This window comes from Pteropus alecto, unplaced genomic scaffold (genome assembly GCF_000325575.1).
Source record: "Pteropus alecto unplaced genomic scaffold, ASM32557v1 scaffold35, whole genome shotgun sequence".
Lineage (NCBI taxonomy): Eukaryota > Metazoa > Chordata > Mammalia > Chiroptera > Pteropodidae > Pteropus > Pteropus alecto.
Genome location: NW_006437828.1, coordinates 7,284,519 through 7,307,083, shown reverse-complemented (window position 1 = coordinate 7,307,083; position 22,565 = coordinate 7,284,519). Strand labels below are relative to the sequence as shown.

General features: G+C 37.1%; 1 protein-coding gene across 2 annotated transcripts in view; it reads left to right on the top strand.

Moving 5' to 3' along the window:
• VWA8 (von Willebrand factor A domain containing 8) overlaps positions 1-22,565 on the top strand; it is a 258,042-nt gene that overhangs the window by 49,429 nt on the left and 186,048 nt on the right. For both annotated transcript variants that reach the window (XM_025049015.1, XM_025049014.1), the window contains exons 13-14: positions 17,653-17,813; positions 19,140-19,253. In XM_025049015.1, the coding sequence (XP_024904783.1) occupies positions 17,653-17,813; positions 19,140-19,253 (275 nt within the window). The remainder of the gene's footprint in view (positions 1-17,652; positions 17,814-19,139; positions 19,254-22,565) is intronic.

Here is a 22,565-nt window from a genome sequence, read left to right as displayed (position 1 = left end):
CATTGTCATATTTCAAGAAAGGCAAGTAAAGGTAGGTAGGTAAAAAGGGAGGTAAAGCTAATTAGATAGTTAACTGATTGGAGGACTTAAAAGGTTCATATATTTACTAAGAAATACTCTATGATTTAAAAGATGAAATCTGTGAAGAAGCATACGATCCAAGATTATGAAATCATGAAGAATATGAATTAAAGTAAAGATACTTAAGCTAGTAGTAACACCCTGAGTCTTGAGAGATAAACATATAGGAAAAGAAAATAAATTTCTACATTGTGCAGCAAGTCTTGGATTCCACTGAAAATAATTATTGAAATTAGTTTTTATATATTGATTCTAGTTTATTGGATTTTTTAAAGGGAATAAGAAACTGGACAGAGGTAATATTTTTAACTTAGTTTGTGGACGATGCCATGAAGAATAGCCTCCGTCTTACAGATTCACCCCTCTTGGTGTCTTCATCGGTGATCAGAAGACAGATGGTTAACTCAGTGTGCTGGGTCATCTGTCACAGCCCATGTCAGAAGTGTTCTGAGAATGGCATTCTATCATCTTACCAACCTGTTAACCATCAACTTTGCAATTTCCAATGAAAATACTTTTCTGCCAAATTATGGGCAAAACCCAAATCATCGATATATCTGTAAAACAGGTGAAATTTTATTATAAATATATTATATTACATTTACAAGTCAAGGATAAATATGAACATAATTAACCTCCCCAGATGCCATTGCTTTGAAATCATATGGAGAACACCTTTTGAGGATAATATCTATTTTTTCTTTGACTCCATCCCAATTTATTATTAGTATTTTGTAAAATTGTGTACCGATTATTTTCTCCACATTAAAATAAAAACTCTCATCCTAATGACAGCTGGAAATAATTTATACCTTATCATTTTTTCAGATAACACTTTCTGTATCGGATTTCTACAGTCAGTTTACAGTGATTTTTCTACTGTAGTGGTAAATTATCCTAAGATCATATGCTTCAGCTATGAAAATTATGGTTACTTCAATCTGCTATCCATTAAAAGAATGACCAAGTAAGAGAGTATGTATGCATCCATCAATTGAGATCTCTCAACTCCACTGGAAAACTACCCACAGTATCCTGCCATCGAGAATGTTATCTTTATACATGAAAGAATTAGTGTTAAAGGCTGAGAACAGATTTTCTTATATATTTTTGGAGAGTGACAATTAGCTCATGAACATATTAGCTTTTGTTTTGTTACTTTTTTGTTCAGTTTGTTGATCAATGAATAAACGAAGGTAGAAGATGCTACCGTGAGAGTTAGTGGCCGGCTATCATCTGTCTTGGTCTCTTCTGAGATAATGAAGTCAGTCTCTTCTAGTTTCTGCCACTGAATAAGGTCATTTAGCCACATCTTATTAATCCTCTATCTGAAAAGCATGGGTAACGATGATTGAAAGGCACTCGAGTTTCCCATGAGAATATTTGCCCATCCTCCACATCTACACTGTCTGCCTTGTAGATGTCTTGCAAGGAGCAGGGAAGCTGGTACAGAGGTACACAAACTAATCACATATTCTGAAAACCCCTTTTGTAATTTTTCTTTTCTGCTCATCAGTCTTTAGAGAAATATCGAGGAGGAAAGTGATTTCTGGAAGTATGGACTCATAAAGGTATAGGGAAATATAATAATGGTAGCATGTTTTGTAGGTGAGTTTGTTTCTTTCTCTCTCCACATGACTTTTTTCTATGAACTGGATCAAAGCATCTCTCAGGCACTGTACTGACATTTGCAGGTTTTGTAAACTGTTAATCAGTTGGTTTTCGTGATAGGAACCAAGCTCCTAAGATTAAACATAAGACTCTTTTTGCTCACACTTTCATATTTATTAGTAGAGTTCACTGATCCCTCTGGGACTACTTTATATAGAGGAACTACTTTATATTTTGATAGAATTAAAGAATGGATTTGGGTTTTTTAATAATATAGTCCATATTTGACATGAATAGAGAATTTAGTAGGAATAAATAACCCAACATCTGTTTTCCTAGAAGATGTGAAGATTTCCCTGTTATTTGCACATGTATAAAGCTACACTTAATCTGTGGGTTTTGCCTTATTTTTAGACTTGACTATTTTTAGAACTGGTTTCATATGAAGAAAAAGAAAAACAGAACCTTCACACAAATTGTGGCAGTACATAAAATAAGTTTTATAATAGGTTATAAAAATCTTATATCATTTGGCTCAAATGTTAGGTCAGATTCTTTTAGCTAGTTATTCTTTTTTTAGTACTGAAGCCAGTCATTTTTTAGTATTGAAGAAATACAAGTTATTAGTCTTTTTCTTCACCTCCAGATAAGAGCATATTTCCAGATTTCTTAACACATCATCATAAATAGCACCAGATCTAAGATCTTTCTTCTGTTTAAAACTGATTGGATTAAAAGCCAGGTCATCTCCGATCATAATCTGAGACCAAATAAGTTTAAGGGACTTTTAATGAAAATAATCACTGTCTGAAACATGTCGAAGCCTTGGAATCCTTTTTGACTCCTCAGCTAAGTTTTTTCCTGTAGCTAAACTCAAACCAAATCCCTTTCTCCATCTGCCTTTACCCTACAATCTCTGCTTCTTCTTGTTTATCAAAATTCAGTGGAAATATCTTTACTTCTCTTATTCTCTCATCTGTTTTCACTGCTCTGCGTCCTGGATTTATTTCTTTGCTTCTAGTCTTTGCTTTGACTTTTGCATTTTTCTTACTTGAAGATGTCAGGATATCTGTATTCATTTAAGTGTTTATAGTCTACCTTGGAGGCTGACTTTCTGCATGATTCCACAGCTCTCGTTTTCCCGACTTGTTATTTTACTATAATCTGTTGTCCTTTTTGTCTTCTTAGAATTTTTTTCTTTTCCCATATAGAATAATCTTTATAAAGGCTATCTAAGAATTTACCTCAACTCCTTCACATTTATTTTTCATAACATTTACTTTCAAAGAATGATGTTTACCATCATCATATAAGAACTTTGAGATGGTTGACTTGAATAATCGTTTTCAGTCTCAAGCTTACCAAGGCTTCTGTCACACGTCCTCCTCAATTTCTTCTTGATAATGATGTTACTTTGTCTCCTCCCTCCTTTATGTAGAACATATTTTAAAATTTATTTCAATCCATCAGAGTATAAGATTTAGTAAATTATAAAACTTTAAAAGTTAGCAGAATAAAATTTCCCTTCTAATTTGAAGGGATGTTTTTATAAACTATGATTTCATATTTCTTGCCTATAATACCAGAGACATGTTATAAGAGGACCAATAACTATTTATAATGTTCTTCGCCATAATTTAATAGATAAATTATAATGTGCTATGGCACTACTCATAATTGTAGAATTGTATGTATTACTCCATATATGGAAATAATCATCTCAATACGTTTCATCAGGGTGCTAATATGCAGGTGGCAATTGCACACACAAGGAATTTTACAAATAAAATTGTAAATGTAGAAGGTATAATCCTTACTCAAATAAGTTGCTTCACGAATGTACTTTATTGGAAATAATATCCTATGGATGACTGTAATGCATCACCATTATTGGAAAAGGTTATTCAAGTTTATGCCCAACTAATTGTAAGTCACCATGATAATTATCTTCCGTGCGCAGTAGCATTTTATAATACTTTTTCATTTTAAAAATAAATAATGAGATATATACAACTTATGTATAATGAAAGCATTGTTAGGCAGCTGTTATAATTTCTCTTATCACATTTAAAAATTCTTCACATAATGCTTATGCTTTATTTTTATGTAAAAATGCCACAAGTTTTGTTATCCACATTTTCCAGCTTCAAAAGACAAGCGAAAGTTTATGTCTCTCTAATTATTTGAATCCACAGTGCAAATATACAGGAAAGCTAGTTGTTTCCTATAGGAGTCATATAAAGAAGCAGTTTTATAGATTGTAGCTAATTACTTAAATAAAAGGCCAGTGTCATCACTTAAACAACAACAGAAATATCCAACAGCTATATAATCAAAACAATAATTCGAATTAGGGGATGTAGTGATTATAATGGTAAGGTTTTGTGAAAGTGTCTTTTAAAAAAAAAATCTGTGGCTGTTATTGATAGCAGAGTAATTCCTCTTTCCTTTCGGAGACTTAATTCAGGATGTATTTGGAAAACAACTCACTTCTACACCCCAGATGGTTTGAATAGAGCATTTATGCACATTCTGTTACCTTCTTCATATTTCTTTTAGGGACAATTAAGTTTTTTGAATAAGAACCAAACAAATGGGTGATATTGCTTTATAACAAGGTTGAAAAGCTTTTTCTTTAAAAGGCCAGGTAATTAATATTTCAGGCCTTATGAACTAGGCAGCCCCTGTTGATGCTGCTCAGCTCTGCTGCTTAGTGGAGAAGCAGCCATAGCCAACACTTGCACCAGTGAGTAGTAGCTGTGTTCTGCTGTATCATTTCTGGTGTTTTGTTTTATTCTGTTTGGTTTTTTAGTAATGTTTCTTGACGTATAATTCACATACAGTAAAATTCAATCCATTTCGGCAGACACATTTGGTTGCGTAACCACCATGATTGAGAAGTAAAACACTTTCATCACCTCAAAAAATTCCCGTGCCCTGTTTAGTCACCTCCCCACCCCCATCTCCCCACCCCCGCCCAGCCCCTGGCAAGGACCGATCTGTTTTCTGTCTCTATTAGTGTTGCCTTTTCCAAAATAGCATATAAATGGAACTAAACAGCATGTGCCTCTAGAGTCTGGTTTCCTTTACTTGCATAAAGCATTTGAGGTTCGTCCACATTGTTGCATGTCTCAGCAGTTTGTTCTTTTCAATTGCCGAGTACCTCACGACATTTTTATTAGTGTTTATGTCAGTATTTCTGTGTTCCTGCTGCACTAGGTTTATTTCTGATGCTCAGCCCTTTTCACCTAGATTATCCACACTAGCTTCCTAAGCTTTCGACCTGTTTCCAGTCTGGGTGTTGTCTAATCTATCCTTCCAATACTGAATTTTGTTATTTCTGATTTTCTCCCTGCTTTTTAAAAATTGTTATTCAATTTATTTAAAGTTAAAAAAAAGTTCACCCTTTCCCCGACCCCCACCTCTGGTAGCCATCAGTCTATTCTCTGTATCTATAAGCTTAGATCGATTATTTATTCATTCATTCATTCATTCATTCATTCATTTATTTATTTAGATTCCACACAAAAGAGGTATCACATGGTATTTGTCTCATCTCACTTAGCATAATACCCTTGAGGTCCATTCATGCTGTCACCAATGAGGAAATTTCATTCTTATGGCAGAATAATATTCTATTGTGTATATGTACCACATCTTCTTTATCCACTCATTCACTAGTGGACACTTAGGTTGTTTTTATATCCCATGCAGTGAGCATGGGGGTGTATATAACTTCTAAAGTTAGGGGTTTTGTTTTCCTTGAATAAATACCCAGAAATAGAATTGCTGGATCGTGTGGTAGTTGTATTTTTAAGTTTTTGAGGAACTTCCGTACTATTTTTCTAGTGGCTGCACCGATTTGCATGCCCACCAACAGTGCACAAGGGTCCCCTTTTCTCCACATCCTCGCCAACCCTTGTCATTTCTAGTCTTTTTGATGATAGCCATTCTAATAGGTTGCGGTGATATCTCGTGCGGTTTTGATTTTCGTTTCCTTAACGATTAATGATGTAGAGCATCTTTTAATATGCCTGTTGGCCATCTGTATGTCTTCTCTGAAAAAATGTCTATTCAGATGCGCTTCCATTTTTTAATTGTACAGTTTGGGGCTTTTATGCTACTTTTCGTTAATTTTGAATGTATGAGTTCTTTATATATTTGGATATTGGCCCTCTATCATGTGTATGATTTGCAAATATCTTCTCCCATTCAGGAGGTTGCTTGTTCATTTTCTTGATCATTTCCTTTGCTGCACAGAGCTTTTTAGTATGATATAGTCCCACTATTTATTTTTGCTTTCGTTGCCTTTGTTTTTCGTGTCAAATTAAAAAACCGTCTCCAAGACCACTGTCACAGAACTTATTGCCTATGTGTTCTTCTAGTTTTATGACTTCAAGTCTTACATTCAAGTCTTTAATCCATTTTGAGTTAATTTTTGTGTGTGGTGTAAGTTAGTGGTCCAGTTTCACTCTTTTGCATGTGTTTGTCCAATTTTCCCAACACCATTTATTGAAGAGACTGTCCTTTCCCCATTGTATATTCTTAGCTCCTTTGTCATAAATTAATTGATCGTGTATGTGTGGGTTTATTTCCAGGGTCTCTATTCTGTTCCATTGATCTGTATGTCTGTTTTTATGTCAATACCACTCTGTTTTAATAACCAAAGCTCGTAATGTAGTTTGAAATCAGGAAACATGATGCCTTGTTCTTCTTTCTCAAGATTGCTTTGGCTATTCAGGATCTTTTATGGTTCTATAAAAATTTTAGGATTATTTGTTCTATTTCCTTAAAAAATATCATTGGAATTTTAATAGGGACTATATTGAATTTGTAGATTGCTTTGGGTAGTATGGACATTTTAACAATATTCTTCTAATCCATGAGTATTTATTTATTTGTTCCATTTATTGTTTCTTCTTAAATTTCTTTCTTTAATATGTAAAGTTTTCAACATACAGGCCTTTCGGTTCTTTGGTTAAATTGATTCTTATTCTTTTTGTTGCAATTATAAACAGGGTTGTTTTCTTAATTTCTCTTTCCAATAGATCATTAGTAGAATATAGAAACACAACAGACTTTCATGTGTTGATTTTATATCCTGAACCTTTACTGAATTTGTTTATTAGTTCTAACCATTTTTTTGATGGAGTTTTTAGGGTTTTCTACAGATAGTATCATGTCATCTTCAAATAGTGACAGTTTTACTTCTTTCTTTCCAATTTGGATGCCTTTTATTTCTTTTTCTTGCTTTATTACTTTGGCTAAGACTTCTAATACTGTGCTGAATAAAAGTGGGGAGAGAAGGCATCCTTTTCTTGTTCCTGATCTTTCTAATTTTCCCCCTGCTTTAAACCTTTTAATCACTGCTCATAGTTTGGAAGAGAACACTCAAATTCTGTTGTTTGGCACACAGCGCTCTTTTTGATTTGGTCCCTCTACGCCTCTTTTAGCCAGGTTGGAGGCCTCACCCAACGCAACTAACATTCCCCTTTTAACTGTCGCCATGAGGAATGGTTTTTGGTCTCCCCAGCATGACTTGCTGCCTGAAACATCTCTGTCTCCTTGCAGTGCTCATGCTGTCAGAATGCTGCTTCGAAACATCTGTGTTTCCTTGCAGTGCTCATGCTGTCAGAATGCTGCTTCTCCTGGGGACCAGTTTGCTTACTCTTTAAATCTTAGCTCCACTTCCACCACCTCTGAGTTTTCTGTGAGTCCCTGGTTTGATTTATGCGTCAGCAGCTCTTAAATGTCCTTTTTGATAGCACTTATCAGTCTGTACTATAATAATGACAGTATTTCATTAACTCAGACATGCCATAAATTGTGAGACACATCATTATTTATATACGACTAAGAAAGAAAAAGTACTGAGAATTAAATTATGATGTAAGACTGTCACTTGGAATTTTTATTTAATCCTTAATGAAAGGACTCTTACAGACTTAATTTAGGTTGTATATCTCTTGTGCGTACAGAAAAAGGAAAGTATAAATGTAATAAATGGATCAACTATTTTTAAAACTTCTTTATCTTCAGAATCCGAAGATATCTTTTAAAGATCAGAATCTTTGAAAGCACCTTTTGTTTCAGTTGTAGATGTTCGTGTTGTTTCACACAATATTCTCCGTGTCCCCTGTGCTCTGTCAAGAACAGAGTACTCTTCTATTGTTTCCGGGATATTCTTCCAAGCTACTGACAGCTGGTTTTGATATTGGTATTTTCTTGATTTTCACAGAAGGTGTTGACAGATACATTTTTAGGCAATAGCTAGGACTCATATTCTTTTCCCAAATGGTCCTTAATTTGTGGACTAAAACATGAATGAATTGTAGTTGTCCTTTTATGCCACAGACAAACATACAAAACCAAGTTCACACGTGCACAGGCAATGATAACTAGTTGGCCAGCAACGCTTGTAGAATTCTGATAATTGAAGACATACCCTGATTTCAGAGATATTAAGGTGTTAAAAGTGTGTTTCTTGGAATTGATGGAATTTAGCAATTTACCTCTCCCATCGTTTGTAAGATCCTTGAAGACAGTGACAACATGCTGCTCATCCCTTCATGGGCACATAGTAGGTGTGTCGTTTAAAAAGTGAAGCTTGCAAATTCTATATCCTCTGTGAATTTTGTAATAGAAATTGTAAACTGAAGGTAATTGTCTTCCTTTTTATATAGTCTTCATTCTTTTTTATAGTTACATATTATTCTATTATATGGATATACCAAAGTTTATTCAGTCGATCTCCTACATATGGACAGTTGGGTTGTTTTCAATATTTTATAAACAAACTCAGTTGTAATGAATAACCTTATGAATATGTATTTTCATATTGTTAAAAGTTTATCTTCAGGATTAATTCCTAGAAGTGGGATTGTTAGGTTAATGTACGTGTAGTGTTGTTAGATATTGTCAACGAAGCTCACTCTGAGAGAAGGAACTGAGTTGAGGTCTTACAAATACCCTCTGTTTTTATTTGGAATGCTTTCCTTCACATTAGCTTGATTTGCTCTAGAGTGCTAGTGTTCTTGTCACATCACAGTTTGTTTTTGAGTATTGGTCTATTTTTCTACTTGGTAACAGAATAGAGGAATATAGGAGTTTCCAAAAATGAGCGTTGTTTTCAACTGATAGAAGTCCTCCTTGACAGTAATTGAAACTCTGTAAAACACACCTTAGGCTCTCATTTTGACAGAGAGGTAATCTCAAAAGTTGACTGTAATGATACTTGTAATAGTTTTATGTTAAGCTCGCAACTAGAACTACTTGAAGTGTTTATATGATAGGACATGGTACAAAGTTATGTATTGAAAAAGCAAGATATTTGCTCGCTTAACTTAGTAATCTTTTATGGTTGTACATTCTAAAAATGCAAAGTGTATCTTAAAGTTTAACTCTGCAATATATGTTATAAAGTTTCATTTTGAAGTAATTCTATGTTGCAGAAATTTACCACTTAAAAAGCAATAAGTTTTACATTGCTTAAAAAAAGTATCTGAATTTGATATTGAAATCTTTTATAATTTTGAAAGTATGCACTGGATACCTTTTTAATTGAAACGATACTTTTTAAAGTAATAGACAACATTGGTTTTTGTTATCTTAAATTTAGTTATCATGAAGTATTTATTAGATTTATAAACACATACTAGGAGGCCTTTGGGCATGTGTATAAAAATAAACATTATAATAAAACCAAATCCATTAGCCCAAGAAAGAAAATAAATGTTACAAAGGAATCCTACCAAATAAGGAACTCCAGCCTGAAAGGTATTTCATTTACCATCCTTGGTGATCCAAAAACATAAGACTCATAAACTCAAAGAGGAAAGGAATTTCAAATTTGGGGATTTCCTGTGGAATAGTTCTAAACTTTAGGACACTGTGTGACAAGATTCTGGTACTGTTGGTAAGAACACACTGTTATGCTTGACTGTCCCCATTAGTTAGTACTTTTGTTCTAAGTGAACTTTACAATAATTTTGATTAAGGATCTTTGGGCAATCTTTTAAGGGTCCTCAGGATTTTATAGTCATCGAAGTTCACCGCAAGAGTGAGGAGTTGGCTAAAGCTTAGATTAGTGATGAAGTTATGTATCTGTCTATATTCTCCTTATGGGGATTATGTTGAAAAAGAAAAGAAAGAAGGATATAACTTTGATTTGATTTTGAAATTCACAAATTTTTGTAAGTACAGTGTATTTTTTAACATATTTTATTCTTGAAAATAAAAAGTAAATATGTACTTCTCAGAGTTATCATCTAGTTGCCTTTTACGATTCCTAAATGCTTTGTTTTTCTATTCTTCTCCTATTAAAAAGTCTCAACTACTCAGGATCCTAACCATCTTCTGAATGCGTAGCATTTTATTGCTGATTTACGAGCCAGTCTCATAGTGGAAACAGGGCTTTCTAAAGTGTTTAGGGTGAAAGCCGTTTGGCAGAACAGAGAGAGTCAAGGAAGACACCAAAGGCAAGGTGTTCTTTACCAGCTCAGCCAGCACCTCTGGGAGCTGAGTCAAAGGAGTTTGGGATGGAAGCCAGTGGAAGTTGTCGAAACCCTGATTTTACACACTATTGACTAATGTGAGGACATTCACAGTCTGAAGAGGGCCCTTGGCCAACCTAGCTCCGGTGACATTCCTGTGCATTTCCCACGGTTCCCCCAAGTTCCCCGCATCCAAGGGGCAGGCGAGGAGCGGTGCTCATGATGCCGCCACATGGATGGGAAGCGGGGCAGGGTGGGCAGGTCGCCCTGCTACCTCCACCAGCCCGTGTCTTAGTCTTAGCTGGCCTCTTTCTGTGCTGCTCCAGCTGGGAGCCTCCACATTCTGTCCTGAGCGACACTCCTTGAATCCGTTGGCCCTTGCCTGTAGCCCACCCAGTGAATAGGCTTTTGGCTGCCTGCTCCTCCATGTCTCCATGGGGGAGCAAAGCAGCTTTCGTTTTCCAGAAGGGATCCATTAAGCCGATCAAATGATCCATCAAGTACTGGAGCCACAGCACACTTCTTAGGCTTCTCCCCGTCTACTTTACCCCACACAGCCAATTATCGGTCCAACATCATTGCTTTTTGCAGGTCCCACTGTAGCTATGGACATCTCCAGTAGCTCTAACCCACTTTTTCTGGAATCTGGTGGAAAATGCATTTCACATATATGTGGAATGCATTTAGCACGTGTATGTGATATGAGAGTGTCAGCTTAGCTGGTTGAATGTTTGTGCATATTTTTGATTATATTTTTAAATTTATCTTTTTTTTGGTGAGAACATTCAAGTTCTACTCTCTTTGCTAGATATTTAATTTGTAGACATTAACATTTCTGTATCTATAAACATTTTTAGATATTTAATTAGATGATGATGCTTCGTTCCATACCATTCTCCAAGGAGCAGTGGGAGGAATATTTTAAGAATGTAAACCAGACCACGTCATTTCCCTGCTTAGAATCTCTCAACAGCTTTCCGTCATACTTAGAATAAACCAAGGGCTCCTCACCCTGTCATCCGAGTCCTCCATCAGTGTTTTTCACCCTTGGCTGCCGAACAGGACCACTCAAGGAACTTTGGTAAAGTTCCAGAGCCCAGGCCCCACCACCAGAGAGTCTGAGGTAATCGGTCCAAGGTGGGACCCGGCCTTCAGGATTTCTTTAAAAACCTTCTCAGTGATTCCAGCAGGCAGCCTAGGTTGAGAATCACTGAGGTGGACCAGCCCATGCCCTCCTCTCCAGCCATCTCTCTCCTGCTGGACCTGCTGCCCATCACGGTGCAGCCTCGCTGGCTGTGTCCTTCCCTCAGACCTGTCCGGCTCCTTTCTGCCTCGGGGCTCTCTACAGATTGTGGTCCTGGCCTGGAATACTCTTTCCATGATCTCCACGTGGCCTCTTGTCATTCAAGTTAAAACATCCTTGACCTGCCCATTCATTGGCTATCACCTTGCTTTATGTCTTCTGAATAGCACTGATCACTGCGTGACATTTTTCTCATTTGTGTCTCCTCTTTCGTCTTCATCCTCTGCTTTTTTCTATTTTCGTTCTCTTCTCTCTGGAGTGTAAAGTCTATGTTTATCTTTTTCACTGCGGTATCCTTAGCACCTGGAACAGTACTCATATGTAGTAAGCTATCAGTATATGAAGAAGTGGATAGACAAATTTTGAAAATTTATATTATTTTAAAGGACCAGGTCATATGCGACCTTTGTCAACTTTCCTTTACTAATTTCTACTTGTTTCAATATTACTTTTTCTTTAAATTCTAAGGCAAGAATTTTTCTGTCATACAGCATTGTTATATCATTCTATTAGTCTTGAACTACGACTTATTGTTACATCTGCATTTTAACATGTTTCTATTTTGCTTCTTCAGTTGATTCAGATTCAGCTGTCATTTATCAAGTACCCAGTAGGTGCCAGACATTATCTTATTTGCTTCTAAAGATATCTTACTCCCTACCCCATGTATCGTAGTCTGAGGAAGCAGCAGACTTGAATGGAAGCCCGCTATTCCTGTCCTGTGCCCATCCGTCCGACTGTTCCCCCTTCCGTGTTGGCTGACCAGAAGGGATGTGAGTTGTTGAGTGAAGCCAAATGCCACGTCTGCTCCTGGTGGCATTATTGAATATGGACAGGTTATTAGTACTTACACCGACCTTGGTCTTAGATCTTATTTGTTACTTGCTTTTAAAAACATTTATTATAAAGGCAAGTATTATTGCATACATTTAAACTAGAATCTATTGCTGCCTGTTCTAACAGTCAAACATTTGTGATAAACATGTAGCAAAGTTTGCAGTACCATTTGAATAAAATGTGGTTCTTTAGTTTGTATATACTGGGGTTTTACTCTGTAGCATATCACATTTTTTTGCCTTCCTTTTTGAAATGGTTCTTACTCTTTTTTATATACTTAGTTATCTGTGAACATTTCTTCACAAGCTTTAATAAGTCGGTTTACTTTTAAAATATCATTATCCTTAAGCCGTGGATTTCCTTGTGAACTATGGAATCTATCCTGCTATCTAAAACTGAGAGGGGTTTATTTTGGGGTGTTAGGGAACCTACAGAATTTCCAGAGGGACAGAGAACAGTCTTAGGATTTTACCCAGTTAGAAGTGACAGCCAAGATAGCTTGGGCCAGAGCTGCCTTAAAGAGCAGGTCTCCTCGCACTGGCTGACACCTTGCTGTCACTGCTCACTGCCAACTTTTTTCATGTCCCAGTTTTGTGTCTGTGAGAATGCTTAGGAGAACCTGGGTCATGTACAGAACTCTAGCTGGAAAGGCTTCTAAGAAATGATGTTTCTACTTTTCTGGCCTTTGGAGTGCAGGAAGGTAGGAGAACGGGATAGGGACCGGCTACCTTCATTAAGTACGTGTTACATTATTGCACCTACACTGACCTTGACTTTACATTTTATTTTACTATTTTATTAAAATATCCTTTTGTTGGGTCAGTCGTTAGTGAGACAGTGGGTTTGACTTCTAGGCAGCTTCAATCAGAAGAATTTTGTTCAGTGTTCACAGGATAAATCTTTTAACTAGAGCAAATAATCTTGCAGTGGATCCCACAGGTTACAATGAAGAGAGCTCTACATTATATAAAGTCAGCTTCCTTTCATTGATAGCAGAGTTAACTTAATCATGGGACACTGTAACACCATGATCGTGTACATAACGGGAGCATATTATATGTGTGACAGGTTAAAAATAGTTCTTTAAAGGAAGAACTTGAGGGAGAAGCATGGAAGAGTTTACAAATAAATTTTACAGTATATGTAAAACGAGGCCTTTTTGTTTGAGATCAAACATAAATGACACTGAAGAATGTTGGCAGCGTGCCTGGCATTCTGTTCACAGAGCACGCTTACGCTGTAAATAATGGCTTCATTTCCATTCCAGGACCTAAAAATTACTAACATTCTGTGCTTATGCAATATTTACACGATATTCTGCCACTAATAGGTATGGACATAATTAATCCCTTCTTACAAAGTTGAAGGCTTACATCGGCTAGTCTTAGTGTATTCTTTCATTTACTTAAATCCCAGATTTTCTTAGTATTTATACAACTGCCAGGATATTTTTTGGTAGACCTCAAAAGCAGGCAGAATTTCAGCTAGTTTCTTCTGGAAAAAAAAAAATCATTAGTAATACATATTTACTCCAATCAAAAAACAAATGCCCACTGTTTATATTTTCATTTCGGAAATAAGAAAATTGAGAATCATATCCACCTAGAGATATAATTACTGTTAACTAAAGCATTTTTACTTTACTCTTGTGTAATCTATTTAAAGATATTTTTAACAGCAGTGGAGGTTAGCAGTGTTTAGGGCATTTGGGGGGATGATTAATGTCGTGGTCACTACTTTCATCTCTTCTCAAAGAATTTGAAATTTTGTGAAGAGTCGCCTGAGAGGCGAGCAGCTGGAATATTAACTCCACAAAACACCGATGGGTTGTTTAATCCAGATTAGATCTTTCTCTATGGAATTTCTTTTACTGAAACTTGTTGCTGTATTTGTCATAGTAATATTCTTGGGGATCATCTGGCTCCTCTGCTTACTGAGTCCTTGTTCGCGTAAGCCATTTCACCTCTTTGTAACTCAGTTTTCTCATCTGCAAAATGAAGACAATAATCGTATCTCTTAGAGTTATAAGGATTACATGAGTTAATTTAGGTAAGATGCTTGGCACCTAGTAAGCTCTCTATAAGTATTAGCTGCTATAATTGTTGTTATTTCCATTAGCTCATTAAAACTTTCTTCTTTATGTGATGACCTGACAAATTTTCCTCAATCTTATTATCAAGAATTGTAGTGCTGCTATGTTTTTGGTGTCAGTGCTGTGGTTATCATGACTTATGTAATTTTTTTATGTCACTTTTTGTATTTGATATTAGAAAGATTAGATTTGCTTTTTAGGTTCTTATAGTACATTTTGTGTGTCATCTTTACCTTTCTTGATTTTATCTTCTCTGTTTAGCTTTTTTGTCCATTTATTTTTAATTTTATAATACATTATGTTATACATATTTTTTGAAGCCAGCTTAATTACTTTCTGAAACTCTCCTGGGTTCATGTATGTGATAGAAATGCATCATTTTTTGTTTGCATCATTTTTTTTTAACCTAGTTTAAGCGATACTCTATATACTACTTTTGCTATAATCATTTAAATTTTCTACCATAAAAATTATATATCCATTATAATGTAAAATTTTACTTTCTTATCAATATATTTAAGAGAGAGGTAACTCAAATTTTTTTACACACTAAAAATTTACTATAATATTTTCAGTTATCTTTCTGAATTTCATACCTTGAAAAACTAATTCTAAATCTGATTCTAGCCACTCAACACACAACCACTTTTTGCAGTTATTTTATAAAACTAATGACTTGTATTCAGGTTTCTGAAAGGGATCTCAGAAAAATTAGTATGTGCCATTCAAAGGTACTAAAAGCATTTAAGGCATATAATTGCTTTAGGATTGAAATCTGTATTCTCTGATACATTTTATTCACTTATGCTTCTCATTTTACTAGCACATTTTATTTTCAGAAAGCTTTCTTCATTGCTAATTTTAAAAAATTCCATATTACATAGAATCATAAGAGTGATGTGGGTGTTTTCCAGGGAGCTGAGCGAGGAGGTGTCGAAGGTTACACAGCGGTAGCTCTGGAGGAGCCAGATTTCATGTCCTGCTATTTTTAAACTTTTAAGGAAACGCAGAAAGAGGAAATGGTTCAGGCTTTATGATATCATTAGCGCTATTTTTATTCTCTTAAGTTCAAAGGTTTCAGGGATAAGAAAATTTATGCAAAGATGGAAACATTCATCTTTCTTGATTTCTATTAGTATACTCTCGAAATGCTCATACTGGAATATGCGCACTTTTTTAAATGTTGCTTTTCCACTTGCTTTAGGGATGTGCGTGTAGGTGGGAAGAATAAGGAAATAATCTATTTGTAACACTGTCATGATGTAGTATATTTAAAATAAATCAAGATATGAAAACAATTTCCTGGTACTAAAACCCAAATATTCTATAGACAGAAACACTTGAAAATGCTGTTACTCTATTTTAACAATTAGCTTATTATTGAAATTAATTCATTTCACTGACCCATTTCAGACTATGCTGAAAAAGTTCTCTTAATTAGGTTTGATTGGGTTCATTTTTTCTGTGAAAGTTCATTTTTTACTTTGGTATCCTGGCATTTTCACACAATTGAAAATAATTTTCACATCATTGAAAATAATTTCCGATTATGACTAATATTGTGGAAAGTTGGGCCAATTATCTCTTTAAGGAAAAGCTGGAATTTCATTTTTTCTCCCAGTATAGAATATTAATTAGGAAAATCAACAACTTGTATGAAAGGGAATGCTTGCGTGAAGTAACACGATGTGAAAGTACTCTGGAATCGTGGCCAAATGAAGTAGTGTTTTTTCATGTCGTTCGCAGAATACCGATTTCACGATGTATTAGTATGAGAGCGAGGAATTTTCTCAGTTGAAATTTTTTTTTTTTAATTGCCAGTTGCCAGCCATAGCTTCTCAGGGGTCTGAACCTCTTATGCCGCAGTCACGTGCCTCGTCTCCATCCCTGGGCCCAGCAAAAGACTCAGGGGCTGGGTTTGGGTCAGGAAACCATCATCTGCTTTCAGTCTGCAGCTGGGATTTTCAAAGTTAACACCCATCTATTTCCTTAAAAATATGGCATCAGTGGGATGCCTTCCTCATGCCAGATAGGAATGCTTAAAAGAAACAAGCCCTGCTCTTACTTTCTTTGCCCTTCATTTTTTTCGATTTTTAATTTAAGCCATTTTGTTAAGCACTTTGTATATCCTTGTGCACTCTCATAATTCTCATTAGGAGGAAGGGGTAAAACATTACCTTAATGTCTCTTGCCGAGTTTGAACATCACTGTTTCTCAGGTGTCCATGTGACCAGTGAGGGCCTCCTCACACCCTCAGTCAGCCATTTTTGGGTGGTGATATCATCAAAGTGATTAAGACAAATTTTCACCTTGGTTTCAGTACCCATTTGTTGCCATTGTGAATAGAAGCAAATTCGTTAGTTTTCTATCTGCTTTAAACTTGAAGAGGTCTCAAAGAATTTACCAAACACTAAATTTTTAGTTAAAATTGGCTGTAAAAGTATTTTTTTGTTGGATAAAAGCGGCACAAAATTTATCTGAAACTGGTAACAGAAAAGAAGCACTTGTCTTCAACAGTGACACACTTAAGAAAAAATTGTTCTTATTACGTGGCACCAAAATTGTTTACAGTGCATAGACTTTTCTATGCCACTACTAGTAAGAGTTTGCTTAAATCTGTTACACTGATTGTGTGCTGACACATTGTATGAGCACTTTAAAAAATTGCTTATAAGTGCCATGCTATTGTTTGTCGATTCCTGTACCTCATCTGATGACTGTTCTCAGTTTCCTCCTTTTTCAAGTCCCTTGAAGTGTTAGTCACTGTCATGGCTCCTAGCCTGGCTTTTCAGGAGAACTCATCAACTGCAAGAAAAATGTACATTATTGATAGGCATCTCCATCCACTGAGTTTATGTGGCCTCTAATTCTTAAACAGGGATGCATGCATTTGGATCCCCGCCAGGAGTAAAGCAGATTGAATGAAAGTCCATTAAAATCAGCGAAAATTACTGCCATTATCCCTGTCGATAGCAAACGAACATGTTAAAAGAAGGGGGTTGGGGAAACGCTAAATCGAAAGGGAAAAAACCTCACTCTTCCTCTATTGTGTGGATGAGTAATAGGAAAAACCCTCGAATGACCAAGAAAGGCTTGTGAGTCTTCCTCTGATGGATTGGAGTTGAATTCCGGTTGTTGTATGGAATGCTCTGAGAGGTAACTGGGAGCTAAATAAGCTGCCGTCCACGCCTTCACAATTAATTCCGTGTGTTCTTGGGCGGGGGGACCGGTTTCAGGACATGACGGCACGTGACCTGCTGCAGCAGAGGTACACCCTCCCAAACGGGGACACGGCCTGGCGGTCCTCGCCCCTCGTGACCGCCGCGCTGGAAGGCAAGCTGGTCCTCCTCGATGGCATCCACCGGGTCAACGCGGGCACCCTGGCCGTGCTGCAGAGGTTTGTGCAGTCACACTCACGAAAGGGCACAAGGACGTGGTGGACGTGGGACTCTCTCTCGGTCACCTATTTTGAAACTGGTTGCGTAGATCTTAGAATTCTGTACCCATGTAAAACGGCAGATTTTTTTTTATATTGTAAATACAGTATGTACGGTAAAACTTCAAATAATGAACATTTGGGAGAAGCCACTGCTATGCATAGCAGACTTATGTGTTTTAAGAAAACTTTTAAGTTAGTGATTTTGAAAGACTTTACATAAGATCATTGACATGCGACAAGTCACACAGTGTAAGTTTCTGTGGCTTATCAGAGCCGCAGCTCCCTGTTTACAAACTCCTTGTAAATCATAGACTTAAATTACTGATTGATCTTGTTGGAATTTTTCTTTTGAGAGAAAATACAGTTTCTTATATAGAATGTGTTTCATTGTATTTTATATAAACCAGAAAAACTCGCTTCGTGCTCACTAGCTCGAACATTCACGTAACTGTTTTTCTCTTATTTCAGTTTAGGTGGGGCAAATATCCACAGATTCCTAACTAAGTTCTCTTGAATTTAGTGTTAAGAAAAAACTGCACGTGTAACTTCCATGGAAAATGTTCCCATCCTGTGTCATTTGCGGAGACTGATGATACTGGATTTTGTTGTTGTTACGCCTCGATTCTAACACTTGTAGACATTTGACTGACTTATCAGGAAAGTTCAAATAAGTGGAATAATCCATTTCCCCAACTAACTACGCAAAGTTTTTTTGTCCTTGAAAAGGTGTACATACCAAGTATACTTAAGGATTTCAGAAACATTGTGTTAATCCTGACTAGATTTAAAAGTACTTTAAGTGGTTCACCGTAAACATTCCATAGATTTGTAGTATTTTCCTCTTCTAAACAGTCAAGTGCAGACAAACAAAAGGCTGCTCCCCCGTTTTATCAGCTCTCTCTTGCCTGGTTCACCAAGTAGCAGCAGCAGCAGCAGCTGCCACAAGTGCCAGCCGGCTCTGCTGCACGTGGCGCCACGCTGCCGTGTCCCAGGTCCTCGGCTTTGGAACCACCTGTGGGTGTGGGACTTAAACACTGCTGATGCCTAGGCCCCGCCTCCTCAGAGTCCGATGCCGTCGACCCGTGGTGAGGCCTGACCATTGGCACTTTAAAATTTTTGATACAGAAATCAACCATTTTGCCAAGTGTAACAGCACTGGTCAACTTAAAATTTCGAAAGGTACATCTAGAATTGTTAGACGCAACAGCCTGTGGTCATGGACGTTATTAACTTCACCGTTCGAAGCTGATTACTCTGTTCTCTGACTTTCTCGTTTCCCATCAGGTTGATCCATGACCGGGAGCTAAGCCTCTATGACGGCTCTCGGCTGCTGAGAAAAGACAGGTACATGCGTTTAAAAGAGGAGCTGCAGATGTCGGACGAGCAGCTGCAGAAGAGGTAATCTGGGATGCACTGCTCTTACTCTGCGTGTCGAGTGTGCCTTCTTTTTCTTATTCTTCTAAACTTAGGGTCAAGCCAAGAAAACTTGGAACAGCTCCATAACTCAGTGTCCTGGGCTTGCTCATGGTTGGGCACATCTTAAAACTTGACGTTGCCCTCCATGGTATGCTCTGCACGCTCGGTCTACCTGCGCATAAGTGCTGAAACGTGTTATCAGAACGTTAATTTTAAGAAGTTTAGCCTTCTCTGTTGCCCTAGCTATTCGGTTTTTGCTCCATACTTTATATGCCTCAAAGAAACAAACAAACAAGTGTCACAATTAACTGGGCCCACTCTCCTAAGAAGGCATCAGTTATTACTGGGGTACGCCACCTGCCTCAGGGTTCCCATTCATGGCTTATTTAAACGTTTTCCAGAGATACAACCACCAAATACAATGTAGGAGACTTGATTGGATCCTGGATCAGGATATAAAATGAAAACAGCTATAAAAGACAATTGTGAAAGTTTAAATATGGGCTATATATTTGATATTGAATTAATATTAATTTTCTTAAGTATCATAATGGTGTTATGAAGGATGATATTCCTAGTGTTGGGAGACACGTGCTGAGATATTTAAGGGACAAAGTGAAAAGATGTCCACAGCTTCCTGCCAGATGTTTCAAAGACGAGAAGACGTGTGTGTGCAGACAAACACACACACACATGCACACGCACGCGCACACATGCACACACACACATACATGCACGCACGCACACACACATGCACACTCACACACACATGCACACACACACACACACCACCTGGAGAGAAAGAGCGAGATCAAGTGAGAGAGAATACAAATGTAAAGTCTTAACGATTGTGAAATCTAAGTGAAGGATTTAGGGATGTTCAGGTTCTGTCCTTTCAGACTTTCTATGGGTTTGGAAATTTTTTAAATAAAAAACTTGAAGGAAAATATTTCTTTCATCCGCATACTGTACTTTTCCCTTAGAAGAGGTTTGGCAAATATAAGTTATTTCTTGTCTCATTACATTTCCATGGTCATTTTGACATAATTAGAAATGGTTGCTTTGGGGAATTCCCAGTCACTTATTTGGATCTTATTTAATTGAAGCTTCACCCCCAACCCCTCTGAAGAGGTTGCCGCCGTATTTAAAACATTAAAATCCTACAAATGATACTTAAGCATATTTCTTATTATGTTTATGTTTTAAGAAGGGTTTTGTTTAAAAATTGCCTTGGAACGTTTTCGCAGCGAGGAAATGTTAAATTTCTTCCTATCTCTGTATGAGTTATTTAAGAGTTCACTTGATCGCACAGCTGTCTGTGCTCCGAAGGTGCGCATCATCAGATTTCTCTGCCTGGGAAATGGCTCGGCCAAGTGTCAGGGAGGCCAGTTATGACGATCCCATTCGTGTCATCCCTTCCGTTTATTACGTTCAACCTTCGTGCATCATTTGCATGGCACTCATCTGTCAGGCAGCAGTTTTTATTTTCAGGGAGACGAGTCGCAGCAGTTGGGCAGTGGCTCTCAGCGAGCTCGCCTGTCAGTTTCCCCTAGGACTTCAGAGGCGTTGTATTTGTAGCCAAACATCCAGGAAACGACAGCCCCCTTCTGTGAAAAGCACCCCAGTCCTCCAGAACGGTCCCCTGCAGTTTTACAAATGAAAACACTCTCAGAAACAGAGTGGCGCAAGCTTCAGCATGTTCAGGATCTGGCCCAGAGCGGTTAGTACTTCTTCTCTGAGTGTCCATCTCTGTCACTGCCAACTTTGCAGCTCGCCCCCGAATATAAACCAGACCCAGTTCTATCTCGAGGTCACTCTGAGTAGGTAGAAGAGGGTCATGGCGCTGCTCGTTCCCTTCACTTATTTCTTATTTTCATTTGAATTTTTCATTATTATTAAACATTCATGAAACTTGAGCCAGATGGTGTTTCAAGGCTTGTTATATTTCCTATTCCGCATTCTTCCAAAATAGTTATGGAGCCATTTGGGAACTTTATGGAGTTTTTGCATTATTATCCTAGCATAAGGACTATTCACAGCAGAGCCATTCAATAAACTAGTTGTTTATCCTTTTTCACATACGTTTTGCTTTTCCTAAAGTTAGTACTTGTCTACATTTGAAAAGTGGCACATATACAAATAAATAATTACAGTGCGGCTTTTAAGTGTTAGCATAGAAATCCCGACAGGAACGCTGTGGGACAGATGGGAAAGTGACCCTATTTCTCACTTTTTCACCCCAGACCCTTCTCTTGTGTCTAAATCTCCTCAGCACGTTCAGGCGCATCAAGTATTCTATCAATTTCGTAATCTCTGAATCTCCTTTGCTCCCGTAGTGTGTTCTGACTCGCCCTTATCTGGACTTGTTGTCGTTCATACTTGTAGCCCATGTATCATTCCAGATCTCTCTGCACCCCACTTCCCGTTGCCTCCGGTGTCGCTTTCTGCAACTTCCATTAGTTAGAGGTTGAACCTCCTGGGCCAAACTTCTAATTTTCTTTTCTCTCTTAATGTTCTGACAATTCATCTGGACTTCATTGATTTTCAGAGGCGAGGTGTCTCACAATTGATTCTCCCCTCGGAAATATTTCTATCATTTGAAAGCCTCATTCCTTTCCTTATCAGTATTTCTCCATTTTTTTTTTTTTACCTGAGAAACGCTATTTTCTTATGATTATAAGCAGTTTTTTTTTTTGAATTTATTGTTAAACATAGTCATGTTACAGAATCTGCTTCACTCTGATGATATGGATCATTGGTAAATTTCTTCCCATTTTCTTCATTAACCTGGATTAAATTTTGTAGCTCATTTTTGTATTTCTGGGAATATATACGTTCTCTTTTAGGGTTATATTAGGTTATACTAGGTTAGATTCTTCCTTTAAGCCAGTTGACAGTATTTCTTTCCAGGCTGTATGTTTCGGTAGGGAGCTGGCACCTTGACTAAAAGGACATAGCACAGCATAAAAAGCAAGAAATTTGTACTCAGTGAGAAAATTAACTTACTTCATGTGTTCTTGTAAGTACTAAGACCCATTATCTAGCTCGGCTTGATCCTATACGCTGTCCACATCCAATCTGTTGCTCTTGCCATTGGCACTAAAGCTGCAAATGAGAAACTTATAATTCAGGCATATATCCTTTTCATTTCTGTACCTAATCGCAGAACTGATAGTCTTTAAACAAACTTAGGTATTAATGTTTGGTTTTCTTGTGGGGGATTCTGAGATAAAGAAAAAGGTCAAAGATATAAAGAAGGGACAGCAAATGTAAGAGCTTCCTTGCCTCTGTGCC